At 41.9% G+C, this 19,448-nt stretch overlaps 1 protein-coding gene across 1 annotated transcript; it reads left to right on the forward strand.

The window, feature by feature from the left end:
* Window positions 1–531: 531 nt before the first annotated feature.
* Window positions 532–19,043, forward strand: ANGPTL5 (angiopoietin like 5). The gene is made up of 8 exons (XM_068143281.1): window positions 532–707; window positions 2,438–2,588; window positions 3,568–3,671; window positions 5,053–5,146; window positions 6,756–6,856; window positions 12,715–12,835; window positions 15,651–15,836; window positions 18,096–19,043. Exons 1-8 carry the CDS (start codon window positions 609–611, stop codon window positions 18,413–18,415), a joined length of 1,176 nt encoding a protein of 391 aa, XP_067999382.1. The 5' UTR covers window positions 532–608; the 3' UTR covers window positions 18,416–19,043.
* Window positions 19,044–19,448: the final 405 nt, after the last annotated feature.

Raw genomic sequence — 19,448 nt, forward strand, 5'->3', positions numbered from 1 at the left:
GATGGTGAACAGTGTATTCTGATGATCCTTTAGGCATTGTATCCACCAGTGGTACATTAGAATGTTCAGCCAGATCACAAACAATTTGATTTCTGATATGTGCATGAGGAGTTGAAAATCTGTTGTATCCCTGTGAACTTCCCAGATTATTTGCCTTTTTGGTTAAAATACCAGATCCAGTTTTTAAGGTACAAAAATAGTGCATTTGAATACACTATAAGTGCCTCATACCTTTAATTAAGTTTCTGTGGATTATATTTATTTTTCTTCTTCTTTTTCAGGGCATTCTCTTGTACTTTGACTTTGTTCATTGCATTTGAATGATTGTCTCACTTTCAATACCTGTGTTCCTACAGATGGGCTACCAGTGAGACTAAGAGGCAGAGGCGATACGCAGTTCTTGCTCTCGGATTACAAACAGTGGCATATAAAATCTACTGTGCTACCAAAATGTTGTTTATTAAATCCAGGCATTAAAAGGAAGTGATGTGTTGGCTCCTCTTTGTGCTGCAGACATTCCCAAATAGTTAGCTCAGGACTTCATAGAGCACAATTCTTTCCACAGAAACTCGAAACCCGGCAAAACGTTTGCATTCTTCAAGGAAAAGATGAACTGCTTCAGGGTAACTTCACTTATTTGCCTTAATATTGTTTTGTTCAGTTTAGGAGAGACTGTCATCAGTAATGTCAAGCCTTCTTCAGCTAAGGTAAGAGTTTTCAGTTACTTTGCTTAGATAAGATAATGAATATAGCAAAATGATCTCTCAGAAAAGTGACATGTTTTTAAGATGCAGATTGCTTTACTCAGGATAGATACAAGAATACAGAAGACAGGTATTTTCAAATGGAGAAAACAAACTAAATGAAAATTACAGGAATTCAGTGTATTAGAACATTTTTTTGTGCTAATGCCCTTCATCACAGCTTTGTTGTTAGGCCACATCTGTAAATGCAGAATAACTATTGGGTTTGGCACAGTCCCTGCTTTTGCTTGAGTTGCTGAGGTCAGACTTAATTGCCTGCTTCTTGTTGACTTTTGTTGAAAATAAATATTGCTTAAGAATATTTTCTTGAAGGCATGCAATTGAACACCTGGTGAGTAGATGTGATAAAGCCCTGGAACAAAACATCTTTTCAAATGATCTAAGTTTTAAGCTATCTATGCATCACTCTTACAGAATTTGTCTTTATTGATTTTGTACTTATTTCACATGTAAAGAAACATGTTCTTTTAGGTCTCTAGCACCTCCAGACACAAAAGGCAATTTACATTAAGAACTCAGGAGCTGGGGTGTGTGGGGGTGTTACTTATTTATTTCTTAGTGTAAAATTCCCCTTTTCTGTAATTCTCATTCTCACTTTTTAAAAAGCAAAAATCAGGCAAACAGCTGTTGTGTGCTTTGCCAACGTAGTGCCAATACCAGGAAAAAAAAGAAACCTAAATCAGGCAAGTAAACCACCTGAAGGTATATTCAAGCCTAAATAAACTGTGGTTTTCATTAAAGTCTTTGCATTTCAGGGACCCTATTTACATTTGAAAGCATGGTATATGAGCATACTACAATGCTTTGCTTGGATGGTGGAATCAACAAACAAAGATTCACTCAGATGAAAATATGTCTCTTAGTCTTTTGGCAATGACACATGTTTCAGGAATTACTTTTACTATTTAAGTGATGAGTCAGAGGAATTCCTTTTCCTTATGTCCCATGGCACTGTGGAAGAAACTATTAAATACAAAAAGAATATTTGAAAAGAACATTAATTGATGCAACTACTTTTACCAATGCTTTTTTTTGTTTTGTTACTACTTCAGACAACTGTGTGCCTGTGGGTACTATCCCTTTATTCTTTCCTCTATAAGAGCATTAAGGTTTTTTTTTTTCCATGCTGAGTTTGTCCACAAATCTGCCTGGGACTGCTTGTGTGCCCAGACTAATAAGTTGTGCAAGTATTTCTACAATCAGAGTATAAGTAATTAATTTAGAGACTTTCAAGAGTGAAAGTGCTTTGCTAATATGTGGTAAATCCAAATGCCTCCTCCTTTACGGTGAAAAGAATTGTGCTGACATTTGAGATATCTGTTTGGTGTAGCAAGTCCTAAAATGTGAGCTTCCTAAATGCAAGATTTGCAAGTTCTCCCCTCCAGTTCACAGTGTTCAGAGGCAGAGTACTTTACCAGAAATGTTAGTGGTGGTTTTTAAATCTATAGAGATTATTCTTTACATCTGACACTCTCCTGTGAGGTAAGTCTGAGCAGAAGCCACCTAACAGACCTTTAGTCTCAGCTCTGTTAATTACAGCTCGATAAAGCTTTAAAAAACAGGGTTTGAAGGAAGATCCCATGGAGTAATCTGCTTCATTTTGGCAGGCTGAGCTATATTTTATATATTCTTTATGATCAATTTATTTCCCCCTCCATTGTTTGGTACAACAGGGAACAAGGACTGTTGGAGATGTCGAAAGTCCACTCAAGGCAGAAGAGAAAAATAAACCTGCAGCTATTTCAAAACAAAACGAGCAATGCTTTGTACCATGTGATGATGTTCAAGCTAAAACTTTACGAGGGGAAAAACATTACATGTGCAGTATGTATTCATAAAGAATACTCTCAGCCACAAGCTATGCAATGCTGTGCTATGCAACTCTCTGCTATGCTATGCTATGCTGTACTAATTTACTCATTGTCTTGAGTACATGATAGCCTTGGACACTGGTGCCTAGGCTGAGAATTGTTCAGAAAATGTGGGGCACTATATTTTGGGGTACAGCTGGTGTGGCAAAGTTAAACTATAATCATTCTAGTCTCTAATCACTAGTGAATTCTGGAAAATCCAGGCAGCAGCTCAGCCCACCTAGATCTGTGTTACCCTCTGAATGCCAGTGGCCCTCTCCATCAGAGCAGAAGGGCAGGGTGCCTGTCTGTCAGCAGTTAGGTGTGAGAGAGTTAGGTGGGATTTTGTTAAAGTGGGATCAAATCTGTACCTCAGCTTGCCTTTTATAGATACTTACAGAGAACATTCTCTATTCACTGCCTTGACAAACTGCACAGTAAGTTATGTAATTGGCCTAAAAAGAAAATATGCAAAATTCTTGTATTTCCCATACAACTGTTTTTAATATGGACTATTAATTATCTGACAGGTTTAATTGTTAAATTGATTTTATTTTTGGCATCAGGGCAAAAAACAAGAGTAGCATAGCCAATGGGTAAATGCAGGATGACAGGAAACTTGAAATATCTGTCTTTTGCCATTTGAATTTGCATTTCTGTGATATCCATTAACTGGTCATCCAAGCTGCTCAAGGATATGATTATATTATTCAGTTCTTAAGAGGAGCCACCACTTCTTATGATGTCTTCAATGCAACCAGCGAGACTTCAGGGATTTAGCATCTTGGGCTTTAATTTGTGGTCTCTGTACTACTTTGGTTTCACTTTTAAGTTCCCTAAGGCTAAAACCCTTCACTGTTCACTTAGATATCATAAATGAGTGTGTCATCTTGCAGTCAAGAGTATTGCTAGATTTATGATACCAACATGGTTGAACGTCATTTCATTTAAAGGAAACTTGCAGAACTCTCTCGCTGAATATGCAAGAAATACAAAAAAGCTCATAAGAGACATGATGCACGATCAACAGTCTTCTTTGGATTACCTTTCTAACCAGGTATTTCTTTCTTTACCATAAAGATGTGTATTATTTATCACTATATAGGTATTGCCTAACTGAGGCAAATTAAGCATTTATATAGTGAAATAGTAGAATTAGAGTCTCTTTCACCACACCTAGCATGCGAGTTCCATTTCTGTGAGGAGTGCTAAGCACCACCTGGTCCACAACTTTGTGGCATACATGGTAGTAGAATAGAATAGAGTAGAGTAGAGTGGAATGGAATGGAATGGAATGGAATGGAATGGAATGGAATGGAATGGAATTGAAAACCAGGTTGGAAAAGACCTTTGAGATCATTGAGTCCAACCTATCATCCAACACAATCTAATCAACTAAACCATGGCACCAAGCACTCCATCCAGTCTCTTCCAAAACACCTCCAGTGATGGTGACTCCACCACCTCCCTGGGCAGCCCATTCCAATGGCCAATCACTCTTTCTGTGAAGAATTTCTTGCTAACATCCAGCCTAAACCTCTCCTGGCACAGTTTGAAACTGTGTCCTCTTGTTCTGTCACAAGTTGCCTGGGAGAACAGACCAACCCCCATCTGGCTACAACCTCCCTTCAGGTAGTTGTAGACAGCAATATGGTCTGCTCTGAGCCTCCTCCAGGCTAAGCAACCCCAGCTCCCTCAGCCTCTCCTCACAGGGCTTGTGCTCCAAACCCCTCCCCAGCTTTGTTGCCCTTCTCTGGACATGTTCCAGCAACTCAACATCTTTCCTAAACTGAGGGGCCCAGAATTTGACACAGTACTCAAGGTGTGGGCTGACCAGTGCTGAGTACAGGGACACAATGACTTCCCTGCTCCTGCTAGCCACATTGTTCCTGATACAGGTCAGGATGCCATTGGCCTTCTTGGCCACCTGGGCACACTGCTGGCTCGTGTTCAGCCTACTATTGACCAGTAGCCCCAGTTGCCTTTCTGCCTGGCCGCTCTCCAGCCACTCTGACCCCAGCCTGTAGCACTGCATGGGGTTGTTGTGGCCAATGTGTAGGGTAAGTGGGGACTATTCCTCCATGCTGGATCCTATCTTCAGTCCCATTGTATTTGTGCAGGTGACATGTTATTTCACTGTTAACTCTGATCATTTGCAAACACTGTGCATCACTCATTAAAGGTAAAAAGCCTTAATCAAATGGAAAGGTAAAAAGCCTTAATCAATTTTTGAATTAACCAAAAATCTTCCTAAGAATGATTCCTATGAAAAAAGTAAAAAAAAATTCTGACCAATTCACCTAATGAAGGTGTGAATCCCTTATGCATCACACAAATCAACTTCAGATTATACTTTAGTAGGAGCCAAAAAAATACATCTTTTGAATGGAAGATTCCTCAGTGCAACTTAATTAAAGCTCTTTTATTTGAAATTGCAGGTAAATGAACTCAGGAACAGACTACTTCTTTTGAGCACTGAAGTTTTGAGAAGGCATTTGGATCCACTTTCTTACAAAGCAGTTCAGTCTCATGGTAAGTATTCATTACATCTAGACTTGACATCTTTTTAATTTTTTAATGTTTGTGTCTCAGCAAAGAACTGATTCAAGGAGAGGTAAGCTGTAATAACATTTACTGTAGTTATTCTGTGATAGTAACATATAAACTCTTCACAGTAGCACAGTAGCACAGTATCACTAAGGTTGGAAGAGACCTCAGAGATCATTGAGTCCAACCTGTCACCACAAATCTCATGACTAGACCATGGCACCAAGTGTCATGTCCAATCTCCTCTTGAACACCACCAGGGACGGTGACTCCACCACCTCCCTGGGCAGCACATTTCAATGACTAATGGTTCTCTCAGTGAAGAACTTTCTCCTCACCTCCAGCCTAAACTTCCCCTGGCACAGCTTGAGACTGTGTCCCCTTGTTCTGGTGCTGGTTGCCTGGGAGAAGAGGCCAACCCCTTCCTGGCTACAACCACCTTTCAGGTAGTTGTAGAAGGCAATGAGGCCACCCCTGAGCCTCCTCTTCTCCAGGCTAAACAATCCCAGCTCCCTCAGCCTCTCCTCATAGGGCTGTGCTCAAGGCCTCTCCCCAGCCTTGTTGCCCTTCTCTGGACACGTTCAAGTGTCTCAATGTCCTTCTTAAACTGAGGGGCCCAGAACTGGACACAAGATTCAAGGTGCGGCCTAACCAATGCAGAGTACAGGGGCACAATGACCTCCCTGCTTCTGCTGGCCACACTATTCCTAATGCAGGCCAGGATGCCATTGGCCTTCTTGGCCACCTGGGCACACTGCTGGCTCATGTTTAGGCAGCTGTCAATTAGCCCCCACAGGTCCCTCTCTGTTTGGGAGCTCTCCAGCCACTCTGACCCCAGCCTGTAGCTCTGCCTGGGGTTGCCGTGGCCAAAGTGCAGCACTCGGCACTTGGACTTGTTGAATGCCATCCCATTGGACTCTGCCCATCTGTCCAGTCGGTCGAGGTCCCTCTGCTGAACCCTTCCACCCTCTAACTGACCAACATCTGCTCCTAACTTGGTGTCATCTGCAAATTTGCTGATGACTGACTCAATCCCCTCATCCAGATCATCAATGAAGATATTAAAGAGGATGGGGCCCAGCACTGAACCCTGGGGGGTCTTCTGAAGGAAACATCACCTCTGTGCAGTCCTACTGGCTGTACAAAGTGCTTGAGTTTGTTCAACACAGACTTGGCACTTAGAAGCAAAGGGCTTTTTATGCATACATTATGATGTAAAGGCTTTTGCAGGTATAAACAAAAACATCTGCAGGAAAAAGACATCCTTCCCCAGATACTATGTCTTATCCTCAGTACAAGTCTTACCCAGATAAAATCTGTAGAATAACCCAGATACATAACATTTAATTCCCACACCACATTCATTAAGATTAGAAAGAATTTTCTCTATGCAATGTAATTTATGCTTCTTTTTGAGCTTAATGGAATGCAGAGAATTCTCATTTATAAGGTAACTTCATGACAAGACATGTTCTTTAAGTTTGCATGCCAAGTGAACACTATTTGAAGTAATATTTCTGTGCTTATGCTGTATTTGGGGTTTTCTTTTAAACATATTTTACTGTTGAACTTCATCAACTCTCTTGTTCTCTAGGCTTGGATTGCACTCATATTAAAGACACCGTTGGTTCAGTTTCAAAAACTCCAACTGGTCTGTACATTATTCATCCAGAAGGATCAAATTATCCTTTTGAGGTAATAAATTTATCTCTCAGGACAGTCACAATTTGCTTGAGAATATGCACTTAGAATAGATTTAATAGATTTAAATGGGGTTTCTTTGAGAATTTCCCAGCAGATGAATAATATATTAAATCACTGAAATGTATTTGCTATTGCTATAATTTTGACAAGTTCCTCATTGTCTACAAAAAAATCTAATCTCTAAGATCCCATCATTAGTTTTCCTATACAGTGAAGAATGTACCAAAGAGGAAAACCCAAGGTATGTTCCAACACTACTTTTAGACATTGAGAAATACTCTTCTTTTCTGTTTTAGAGATGGAAGACTGAGGAGCCGAGTAACTGACCCATTTGGCTCCTAAACACCAAGCTGGGGGCAGGAGTTGATCTACTGGAGGGTAGAGAGGCTCTGCAGAGAGACCTCAACAGACTGGACAGATGGGCAGAGTCCAGTGGCATGAGATATAACACATCTAAGTGCTGGGTTCTGCACAAGGCCACAACAACCCCAGACAGTGCTACAGGCTGGGAACAGAGTGGCTGGAGAGCAGCTAGGCAGAGAGGGACCTGGGGGTGCTGGTTGATGGTAGGCTGAACATGAGCCTGCAGTGTGCCCAGGCAGCCAGGAGGGCCAATGGCATCCTGACCTGCATCAGGAACAGTGTGGCCAGCAGGAGGAGGGAGGTCATTGTGCCCCTGTACTCAGCACTGGTTAGGCCAAACCTTGAGTCCTGTGTCCAGTTCTGGACCCCTCAGTTTAGGAAGGAGGTTGACTTGCTGGAGCGTGTCCAGAGGAGGGCAACAAAGCTGGTGGGGGTCTTGGAACACAGCCCTATGAGGAGAGACTGAGGGAGCTGGGGTTGCTTAGCCTGGAGAAGAGGAGACTCAGGGGTGACCTTATTGCTGTTTACAACTACCTGAAGGGGGGTTGTAGACAGGCAGAGGTTGGTCTCTTCTCCCAGGCAGCCAGTACCAGAACAAGAGGACACAGTCTCAGGCTGCACCAGAGGAGGCTCAGGCTGGAGGTCAGGAGGAAGTTCTACACAGAGAGAGTGATTGCCCATTGGAATGTGCTGCCCGGGGAGGTGGTGGAGTCGCCATCGCTGGAGGTGTTCAGAGGAGACTTGACAGGGTGCTTGGTTGCATGGGTTAGTTGGTTGGGGGGTGTTGGATGATAGGTTGGATGCGATGATCTTGAAGGTCTCTTCCAACCTGGTCTGGTCTGGTCTGGTCTGGTCTATTCTATTCTATTCTATTCTATTCTATTCTATTCTATTCTATTCTATAATGTGACCTTAGGTTTTTTGAATGATTCTGCTGGGTGACTGTATAGCATTGCTTTCTCTTGAGAAATGACTGCTGATGCCTATAGCTTTGACCACGAGAATTATATAGGCATCTAAATATAGGTGCAGCTGTATATTAGTTTCATAGAGTCATAGAATGGCTTGGGTTGGAAGTGACCTCCAAAGGTCATGCGGTCCAACCCCACTGCAGTGATCAGGGACATTATCCACTAGATCAGGTTGCTCAGAGCCTTGTAGAGCCTGACCTTGAACATCTCCAGGGATGGGGCCTCAATTACCTTGATGGGCAACCTGTTCCAGTGTTCCACTGTCATGGTAAAGAACTTATTCCTAACACCCAGTCAAAATCTGCTCTTCCCTAATTTCAAACCACTGCCCCTTGTCCTACCTTTGTAAACAGTCTCTCTCCAGCCTTCTTGTAGCCCCGCTTGGATCTCCCTGGCGTAGTTGCTTAGCTCTTGTCTGAGCATAGTTATAATTCAGTCTTGAAGCACAGAGACATCTAAATGCTTAGTTTTCATAGCTAGTTTGCAGAATATACATTCTTTCAACAAAGGAAAATGGTTGAAATGCATCATCAAGTTCAGCAGTCATGCTTCCTATCACCACCTGCATTTTCTGTAATTCCTAGGACTTAAGAACTCATCTAGGAAATGAGAGGTTTGGTTTCATTTCCTCTGTCTAAGGACACTCAGATCCATGCAAAAGCAAAGAACACTTTGTTTTGATTTCAGTCTGTTCTGCTTAAGTCCTTATGTACAGTGGAAAGACATGTATGACACTTTCAAACCTTTAATTTTGCAGTACATGCTGAGGTCATTAGTTTTTGGAGAAAAGAATGATGGGCAGAAGCCAGGTAATAAATAGCAAAATCCAATATCTAACTTTATAGTATTACTTTATATATTACAAAGGAAGGTTAAATCCCTTTATCTCTAGCCAATTGGAATCCTACAAAATGTGACCAACAAAGAAAGAGTTCAAAGTGCTGATGAAAGGGCTTCACAAGTGTGCTGGATCTCAAAAGGAAAAGTGAGCTTGGTTCTGCAGCCTGTTATTCTCTCTAAACAATGTAGCTAGCTCAGGGAAAAGATTTTTATCTCACCAGAAAGCTCCTTCCAGGTAAAAGAAAGGCAAAGACAGGTAGAAGCATCCACAGAATGAAGCTGTTTGCCTCACACTGGGGTGAACTGTATCACAAAACGCATCTGTTTCAGAATTTCTTCTAGACTGAAGGGGATTCCACTGAGGAAATACTGATACTTCATCCAAATTACTTTTCTTGAGAGATGGAGAGAGAACCTCCCTGGACCTAGACGCTTTTCTGAATGCACCCCAAGATGCTGTTGGCTCTCTTGGCCACAAGGGCACATTGCTGTCCGATGATATAACCTGCTCATTTAAAATGTACCGGGCGCAGTCATGCCCCTCATACCTTGCACAAGATATGAGACATAGAACAAGGTGTAAAGTGGATCTGCTATTATAAGATTTTAAGAAACAGTATAATTTCACAGTATCACCAAGGTTGGAAGAGACCTCCAAGGTTATCAAGTCCAACCTATCACCCAAGACCTCATGACTAGACCATAGCACTGAGTGCCACGTCCAATCCAGCATATAAAGGATTAAGAAATTATACAGCAATGACTTTCTTTGTGTGTCTCTAGCTCATGTTTTCCCTTAGTTAGTACATGTTTTGGTATCGTACCTAATTGGCTGAAGACCTTTCATGTAGAATCAAATGTGCCTCTTCAGAGAACTATCAACACATGCTGATTTTTACTGGACTGAAGATCGATCTTGTAACCAAGTGGGCTCCCTTTTCTCTTTCTGACTCATAGTGAGAGGAGTAGCCAAGCATGAAATCATCTTCTCAAGGCAGTAGATGAGGCAATGGGATTATTTGTAATGAGTTTTATTTGCATTATTGTAATGAGGTATTTGCATTAATTTTCATAGAATCGTTTCAGTTGGAAAAGGCTTTTCAAGATCATCAAGTCCAACCTTAAGCCTAAGACCACATGGCCATTAAACCATGTCCCAGAATGCCATGTCTACATGTTTTTTTAACACCTCCAGGGATGGTGACTCCACATCTCTCTGGGCAGCCTATTCCAGTGCCTCAACACTTTTCCAGTTAGGAAATTTTCCCCAATATCTAATCTAAACTTCCACTGGCCACCCCTGAGGTCTTTTCCACTTGTCCTATCACTAGTTACTTGGGAAAAGAGACCCAGCACCCACCTCATAACAACCTCCTTTCCCCATGGGCAGGGATGCTTTTCAACTACAGTCAGCTGCTCAAGGCCTCATCTAGCCTGGCCTTAAACAACCCCAGGGAGGAGGCATCCACAACATCCCTGGCCAGCCTATTCCAGAGTCCCACTACCCTCGAACTGAAGAACTTCTTCCTAAGATCCAGTATGAAGCTACTCTCCTACATCATAAAATCATTCCCTCTTGTCCTATCACTAGACACCCTTATGAAAAGTTCCTCTCCAGCCTTCCTCTAGGATCCCTTCAGGTATTGCTAATTAAGGATAGTATCCCCTAGAATTACTTTGAACAGCTTAGGTGGTGCAGCATCTAAACATTTTCTAATACCTGTTAGAATTGGTCAGTATCTGGCACTGGGAACATACTTGAAAAACACTCAAAAGCAGCCTGGATAGATTCCATTCAACTTTAGGTGCTTAGAGGGAATCCCTAGAGAGCAGCCAAGGGTCTGGGGCCCTTTTCTGTAGGCAGTGGAGGGGTAACACCTGCAGAGGGTGATTTAGATCGTGGTTTCCCAGAGCCACACTATGAATGCACATTTCTCCGTATAGGGGGGATTACAGGGCAGACGAGGGTAATAAGATTCCTAACTAGGGAACTCATGTGTGTGTCTAAAGTTAAATGGGCTGAGAAGAAAATGTGCCACATAATGTGATATTCCATAGCAGAGCAGAGGGCAGCTGGACTGCTGCCACTTGACATGCTGTTTGGCACAAACTGTAGCAGACGACTCATAAATCTGACCATTGATCTTATGTGTTCAGTGGGACTGCTCAGTTGCAGGCTATTAAATGTCCATATTGGGATTTCCCTGGATTGGGGCCCCTTCTTATATTGAACTTTTTGCTGCTCCACCTTAAATTATATCTTGACTTACTGCTGTCCCTGTGGCAGTTTTAGGCTGTGCCTAGGTAGCTAGATCTGCCTGAAGGTCATGCTTAGTTAATGTGAATGGGAAACACCAACCCACCACAATCCCTTTTTCCATTTCTTTGTTAAAGGCTCTCATTTCCTAGGCATCACAAACATGTTGTTTATGGAGAAGAAGGTATTGATGCTGAGAGAGAACCCAAAAGTTGTGTCTATTTTAGTTTGATGAAATAAAAGTATATTCACAGTGTTAGTGCCTCTGTCTGTAATACTTTGCATGATTAATATGTGGTATTGCATGTTACTTCCAGTTCATGCTATTATTAATACACAGTAATATTTATCAAAGCTTCTGGTGGGCTGAGGAGAATCTTAAGAGATTCAGTAAGACGAAGTATAAGGTCCTGCACCTAGGTCAGGGTAATCCTAGATATCAGTACAGGCTGGGGGATGATGAAATTGAGAGTAGCCCTGCAGAAAAGGACTTGGAGGTGCTGGTGGATGAGAAGCTGACATGAGTCAGCAGTGTGAGCTTGCAGCCCAGAAGACCAATCACATCCTGGGCTGCATCAAAAGATGTGTGGCCAGCAGATCAAAAGAGGTGACTCTGACACTTTATTCTGCTCTGGTAGGACCTCAGCTGGAGTATTGTATCCAGCTCTGGAGCCCTCAACACAGGAAGGACGTGGACCAGATGGAGCTGGTCCAGAGGAGTGCCGCAAAAATGATCAGGAGGCTGGGACACTTGTGCTATGAGGACAGGCGGAGGGAGCTGGGGTTGCTCAGCCTGGAAATGAGAAAGCTCTGTAGAGACCTAATAGTGGTCTTCCAGTACCTGAAGGGGGCCTACAAGAAGGCTGGAGAGAGACTGTTTACAAAGGCCTTTAGTGATAGTATGAGGGGCAATGGTTTGAGATTAGAGAAGAGTTGATTTGGATTGAATGTTAGGAACAACTTCTTTACCATGAGGGTGATGAAACACTGGAACAGATTGCCCAGGGAGGTAGCTGAGGCCCCAACCCTGAACATAAGTAAGGCTAGTTTTGACAAGGCTCTGAGCAACCTGATCTACTGGAGGATGTCCCTGCTCACTGCAGGGATTGGACTAGATGACCTCTGGAGGTCCCTTCCAACACAAAGCATTCTTTGATTCTGGTATGAGCACACAAGTGCACATAACAGTTTGTACTGGTTGAGTAAAATATCCAAATCAAGGTGTACAAGATCATGTAAGAAAGATCATGTAAGAAAATACTGCAGTTTCATTTTTTATCCTCTCTGAGCTTCTTTTTAAGCTATTTGAAAGCTATGTGGCTCTGCAAAGCTCTGAGTAGTCAACCTTTATGTAACTGATATGTTCTCTTCATAACAGCTGCTTCAAGAATATCTAATCTTATTTATGCCTATTTTAGGTTTTGTGTGACATGGATTTCCAAGGGGGTGGATGGACTGTGGTTCAGAAGAGAACTGACGGGATCATTCCATTTCAGAGAACGTGGTCTGAATATCTGGATGGATTTGGTGACCTTTCTGGTATTAATTTAAAACACTTTCAAGGTGGTTTGAAACCAACATTTCTGCTGTCTTTGTGAGCCACATTCCACTAAACTGTGTGGCATTTTTAGTAGTATAAAGTTATTGTTTCTTAAAGGTCTTATTTCTACTAAGATTTTTTTTATCCATATCTATTGTGTGATGTCAATGATGACTTTCACCCTACTAATCTGTAGCTATTGTCCATCCTCAGTCTCACAAAGGATATTTAAAGTATTGTGGTGTTTTCTTTCTGAAATAACGTGTAAGTTGTATTTCTTCTTTATTCACATTAAAAAAAAACCCACAACAAAAGCCTCAATCAATTTTAATCACACTTGCTTAAAGCAAACTTCCTTAAAGCAGTGAAAAATCAGTAATATTAGGTGGGGGACTGGTCTCTTCTCCCAGGCAACCAGCACTAGAACAAGAGGACACAGTCTCAAGCTGCGCCAGGGGAGGTTCAGACTGGATGTTAGGAAGAAATTCTTCATAGAGAGAGTGATTGCCCATTAGAATGTGCTGCCTGGGGAGGTGGTGGAGTCACCATCATTGGAGGTGTTCAGGAGGAGACTAGATAGGGTGCTTGGTTGCATGGTTTGGTTGATTAGATGGTGTTGAATGAAAGGTTGGATGCGATGATTTCGAAGGTCTCTTCCAACCTGGTCTGGTCTGGTCTATTCTATTCTATTCTATTCTATTCTATTCTATTCTATTCTATTCTATTCTATTCTATTCTATTCTATTCTATTCTATTCTTCACCACAGGGCAGCAAAGTTAGAAGCAGAATGGAAATCTTTCAGTAGCTAATACCAACACAACTGTGATACTACTTTTTTCACTGCCACCTAGACTGCCACCAGGAAGTCTAAAGCCAGCTGCTTTTTCAGGAGTTTATCTGGGATTGCCATGGAGGCACACAACTTTTCAACTGTATGAAAGTTCTTCACAGAAAGAGTTGTTGGCCATTGGAATGTGCTGCCCAGGGAGGTGGAGGAGTCACTGTCCCTGGAGGTGTTCAAGAGGGGATTGGACGTGACACTTGAAGCCATGGTTTAGTTAGTCATGAGGTGTTGGGTGACAGGTTGGACTTGATGATCTCTGAGGTCTTTTCCAACCTTTTTGAGTCTATGATTCCATGAAAAAGTGCAGCACACAGGAAACAATCTTCATGGAAAAAATGTGAATTACAGAGTGTGACTGTTTGAGGCTGTGCCTTTAAGAAAGGGAATATGGTGGACGGAAGTTGGTGAATGAAAAGAAGGATCTAAACTAATTTCATTGGTAGAGTGGGAGGAAGCACCTTCTGAACTGGGAGTGCAGGAGGGTATCCTGGGCATTCCGGCACTTTATCTTCAGTCTTGCTTCCGCTCCTCCGCAGGGCAGCAGCTTGCAGCTCCTGGGCTTTCGGCCAAGGCTTTGGCCTTGAAACCGATAAGCTACTAAGGCCTGTATTAACTGCTTTCCAATTAACACATAACTGTTTCTAATTTTTTTTTCCTCTTTTCTCTCTCTTTCTAACCCGCTCTGGGCAGAGGGGGAGAGAGGGGAGAGCGGAGGTGGGGAACCCCCTCAGCAGAGGGGGGAACTCTCATTTCTGTGCTACTTTATTGTATATCTTTGTATATATTGTAAATATTGTAAATTTGTATATATTTCCCTGCATATCCTACATTGCTTTGTAAATATACAGCTCCACTGCTTTGCTAATTCAGCTGTGAGATTTTTTTTTCCTTTCCCTTCACTTTTCTTTCCCTTTACATTACAGGGGGGAGGGAGGAGGCTTTTGGGCCTTACCCTTCCAACCCTACGACACAGAGGCAGCAAATCTTGAGAATAGAGTTTGAGTTTTGTTGCATTTCATGGAATGTTAACATGTGTAAATTCTCAGTATTGCCCATAGGAACATGGCTGAATTTTGCGTAATCAAGTAGATTTTTAGCTCATAGAGTTTTGTGGCCTTCTAAGGTATATTGCAGAGGAATGCTTCAATGTTACCATGTGGGCAGTTTTCTAGAAATGACACAGAGGAAAAAAGCTGATGTGCCCATGGGAATTGTTTCTATGGATTTCCCAATGAAGTAGGAAGAATAGAATAGAATAGAATAGAATAGAATAGAATAGAATAGAATAGAATAGAATAGAATAGAATAGAATAGAATAGAATAGAATAGAATAGAATAAACCGGCTTGGAAAATACCTTTGAGATCATCGAGTCCAACCTATTGCCCAACACCATCTGATCAACTAAACCATGGCATCCAGCACCCCATCCAGTCTCTTCCTAAACACCTCAAGTGATGGTGACTCCACCACCTCCCTGGGCAGCACATTCCTATGGCAAATTACTCTTTCTATGAAGAACTTCTTCCTAACATCCAGCCTAAACCTCCCCTGGTGCAGTTTGAGACTGTGTCCTCTTGTTCTGGTGCTGGCTGCCTGGGACAAGAGACCAGCGCCCACCTGCCTACAATCACCCTTCAGGTAGTTGTAGAGAGCAATAAGGTCTCCCCTGAGCCTCGTCTTCTCCAGGCTAAGCAACCCCAGCTCCATCAGCCTCTCTTCATAGGGATTGTGTTCCAAACCCCTCACCAACTTTGTTGCCTTTCTCTGGACACCTTCCAGCAACTCAACATCTTCCCTAAACTGAGGGGCTCTGTCCCTTCATTAGTTGTTTAATGGAATATATGCCTATCATACAAGCCTTATTACACCTGGTTCAGGAAGGAAAGTAGGAAAACTAGAATAATTTCTTTCTTTTATACTTTCCATCTCTAGGCATTTATTTGCTCTGTATTTTATTTCTGGTTTAGGGGAATTTTGGCTTGGTCTGAGGAAGATTTTTCACATTGTAAATCAAAAAGCCACCAGCTTCAGTCTCTATGTGGATTTGGAATCAGAAAATGACAAGCACGCCTATGCATCATATGATGGATTCTGGATCGAGGGTGAAGCATGTTCTTTTAAGATCCATTTGGGACATTATTCAGGAAATGCTGGTAAGACCCTGCTTCTTTAAAATATTCAAGGATAGCTGCTCCCTTTCTTAGCATGAAAAAACTACATCCAAAAGAGCAATGCTTAATTAAAGCTACTTTAAAAATATTTATTTCTAATCTGTTTTTCCCTATAATAATGAACACTGATGCAGGTAAATGGTTAATGATGTCATGATTGGTTATGCCAGTATCAATTTTTACATAGTAAGAGATAATTTTATTCTATTGTTTCAAGGTCTTTAATGGAATATTTAGAATTATACAATAATATAGAATAATCAACCAGGTTGGAAGAGACCTTGAAGATCATCGCGTCCAACCCATCAACCAATCCAACCCACCTAAACAACTAACCCATGGCACCAAGCACCCCATCAAGTCTCCTCCTGAACACCTCCAACAATGGTGACTCCACCACCTCCCCAGGCAGCCCATTCCAATGGGCAATCACTCTCTCTGTATAGAACTTCCTCCTAATATCCAACCTAAACCTCCCGTGGCGCAGCCTGAGACTGTGTCCTCTTGTTCTGGTACTGGCTGCCTGGGAGAAGACCAACCCCCACCTGTCTACAACCTCCCTTCAGGTAGTTGTAGAGAGCAATAAGGTCACCCCTGAGTGTCCTCCTCTCCAGGCTAAGCAACCCCAGCTCCCTCAGTCTCTCCTCATATGGCTTATGTTCCAAACTCCTCCCCAACTTCGTTGCCCTTCTCTGAATAAACACTTGAATAAACACTCTTTTCAAAAAGAAAATTAATAAAGAAAACAAAGGATTTATAATGGATTTAAGCCCAGAGAATTGATAATATGTAAGGGCTTTTCTGTATGTTTGTGTATATCTATTTAATTTAGGCTGAATATTAGGAACAAATTCTTCACAGAAAGAGTGATTGGCCATTGGAATGTGCTGCCTAGGGAGGTGGTGGAGTCACCATCACTGGAAGTGTTTAAAAAGAGACTGGATGAGGCACTTAGTGCCATGGCTTAGTTGATTAGATGGTGTTGGGTGATAGGTTGGACTTGATGGTCTCAAAGGTCTTTTCCAACCTGGTTAATTCTGTATTCTGTATTAATGGTCCAATTCTTTAGATGACCGTGATCTCATTTCAAATTTGCTGATGGCAGCAGAAGTCTTCCTAGTGCTGTTGCTTTGGTTAGTTCAGAAGTGCCCACACAGTAGCATGCAAAGGATACTGAAAGAAACTGACTGGAACAAATTAGACCTTACACTGTATAACAGTTAGTGGCTGATACATAGTCACCAATTAATTTACCATTCCAGGCCTCCCTTAATATCATAGCTATACCAAACGTGGCTATGGCACCATGGATTACTGCTTTCTTCTAATTTTTTTGGGGGGGTTGCATGTTTACTATTATGCAAGAATGTTTCTTATTACCAAAGGAATAGTTAATCTCAAAATGTGTTAATCCTTTAGCTGTATTTGCAAGAAACATTATTTCTTTAGTAAGACAAGAGAGCCAGTCATCACTGACCTTTGTGTTTTAACAATTCCATTTTATCTCAACACTCACTCTGAGCCTCTGGGCACACCATTGGAAAATCTGAAGTTAATAATCCTTTTTATTGCTTTTATCTTTTCTTCCACTCTCTTTCAGGACAAAAAACTTTACTTTTTGGTGTGTATCACTGAAAGCAATAAAAATATAATGTGTTCCATCAAATTTCAACTTCCATACTTCACAGTATTTTATACTTTTTCTTTCCTGTGTCTTTCCTATGTCCATTGCCAGTTCATTATGAGAGGTATGTAGTAAGCAAGAAATCACAGAATCACACAGAATCACAGAATGTTCAAAGTTGGAAGTGACCTCCACAGATCACCAAGTCCAACCCCCCTGCCAAAATCAGGATTACCTGGTGTATTTTGCACAGGAATGCATCCAGGCAGGTTTTGAAAGTCTTCAGAGAAGGAGAATCCACAACTTCTCTGGGCAGCCTGTTCCAGTGCTCCGTCACTCTCACTGTAAAGAAGTTTCTCCTCATCTTGACGTGAATTATTCTGTGTTCAAGTTTGTACCCATTGTTCCTTGTTTTATTACTGTGCACCACTGAAAAGAGCTTGGCCCCTCCACTTGACACCCACCCCTCAGATATTTATACACATTGATCAGATCCCCTCTCAGTCTTGTCTTCTCAAGACTAAACCACCCCAGGTCTCTCAGTCTCTCTTCATAGGGGAGATACTCAAGTCCCCATAATAACCGTTTGATCTTTATGTTTTATCTTTGTGACTTAGGTGATGCATTTAGAGGATACAGAAAAGCAGACAACCAGAATTCGATGCCTTTCAGCACACTTGATGTTGATAATGATGGCTGCAGGCCAATGTGCACTATTAAAGAACAGCCTGTAAAGAGCTGCAGTAACTTCAGTGGTAACACTGGATGGTGGTTCAGCCAGTGCGGCCTCGCAAATCTTAACGGCGTTCATCGCTACACAGGCAGACTTCTGGAAACTGGGATTCACTGGGATACCTGGACACTGAACAACAAGCCAGTCAAAATTAAATCAGTTTCAATGAAGATTCGGAGAACCTATAATCCATATTTCCATTAACCTATGAAAATATGCCTCTTCCTCCAGCTGTGTGGGATAAAGTACCGCTGCATCCTAAACACCTTTTGTTTTCACTGAACAGATCTTTCTCAAAACTCTATTAGGTATTTCCATAACACAGTTACTCAGTATAAATGCAACATCACGCTGACTTTTGAATGTGGTTTTTCATATGCTCTCTGCCTACCTGAATTGCCAAGAAATTTCAGCAAATTTTCCTTTAGAAATAAAAAAAACACACCATATACCTGCTGTTTCCACCTTTGTAGTTTGCAAAAGTACCTTTTCTTAATTGCAGCTTTGATTTCCAGAAACTTAACATCTTCCTTCTCTATCCCTTATCAGGCAAGGTAACACTGACTGACAATGGAATGGAATGGAATGGAATGGAATGGAATGGAATGGAATGGAATGGAATGGAATGGAGTGGAGTGGAGTGGAGTGGAATGGGATAGGATAGGATACGATTAGAATAGAATAGAATAGAATAGAATAGAATAGAATAGAATAGAATAGAATAGAATAGAATAGAATAGAATAGAATAGAATAGAATAGAATAGAATAGAATAGAATAGAATAGAATAGACCAGGTTGGAAAAGACCTTTGAGATCATTGAGTCTAACCTATCACCCAACACTATCTAATCAACTAAACCATGGCACCAAGTGCCCCATCCAGTCTCCTCTTAAACACCTCCAATGATGGTGACTCCACCACCTCCCTGGGCAGCCCATTCCAATGCCCAATCACTGTTTCTGTGAAGAACTTCTTCCTAATATCCAGCCTAAACCTCCCCTGGCCTATGTAGGGTTCTGTATAATCTCAGTGCCTGATTTTGATATAAGTAAGTGTCATAGTTTGGGCTGGGTGCCCTCTGTTACAGGGGTGTTTCCTGTGTCCAGAAGTCCAGCCCAGTGGGTGGACACAGGAAATTAGGTTATTTCCTACCATGATCCCTTGCACCACTATAAGTTTCACGGCGGAGTCTGGCACTTCCTCTTTCCTTCCTCTCCGCCACCCTGTAACTGGGG

Source organism: Melanerpes formicivorus, unplaced genomic scaffold, assembly GCF_026170545.1.
Source record: "Melanerpes formicivorus ecotype bairdi unplaced genomic scaffold, bMelFor1.0.p_v2 SCAF_1, whole genome shotgun sequence".
NCBI lineage: Eukaryota > Metazoa > Chordata > Aves > Piciformes > Picidae > Melanerpes > Melanerpes formicivorus.

What these genes read in the sequence shown, in the direction of transcription:
- ANGPTL5 (XM_068143281.1), top strand. Translation starts at nt 609, where the DNA reads ATGAACTGCTTCAGGGTAACTTCACTTATTTGCCTTAATATTGTTTTG. An exon ending in GGAAAAACATTACATGTGCA is followed by an intron (nt 2,589 to 3,567) that starts GTATGTATTCAT and finishes TTTCATTTAAAG; the next exon opens with GAAACTTGCAGAACTCTCTC. An exon ending in GATCAAATTATCCTTTTGAG is followed by an intron (nt 6,857 to 12,714) that starts GTAATAAATTTA and finishes TGCCTATTTTAG; the next exon opens with GTTTTGTGTGACATGGATTT.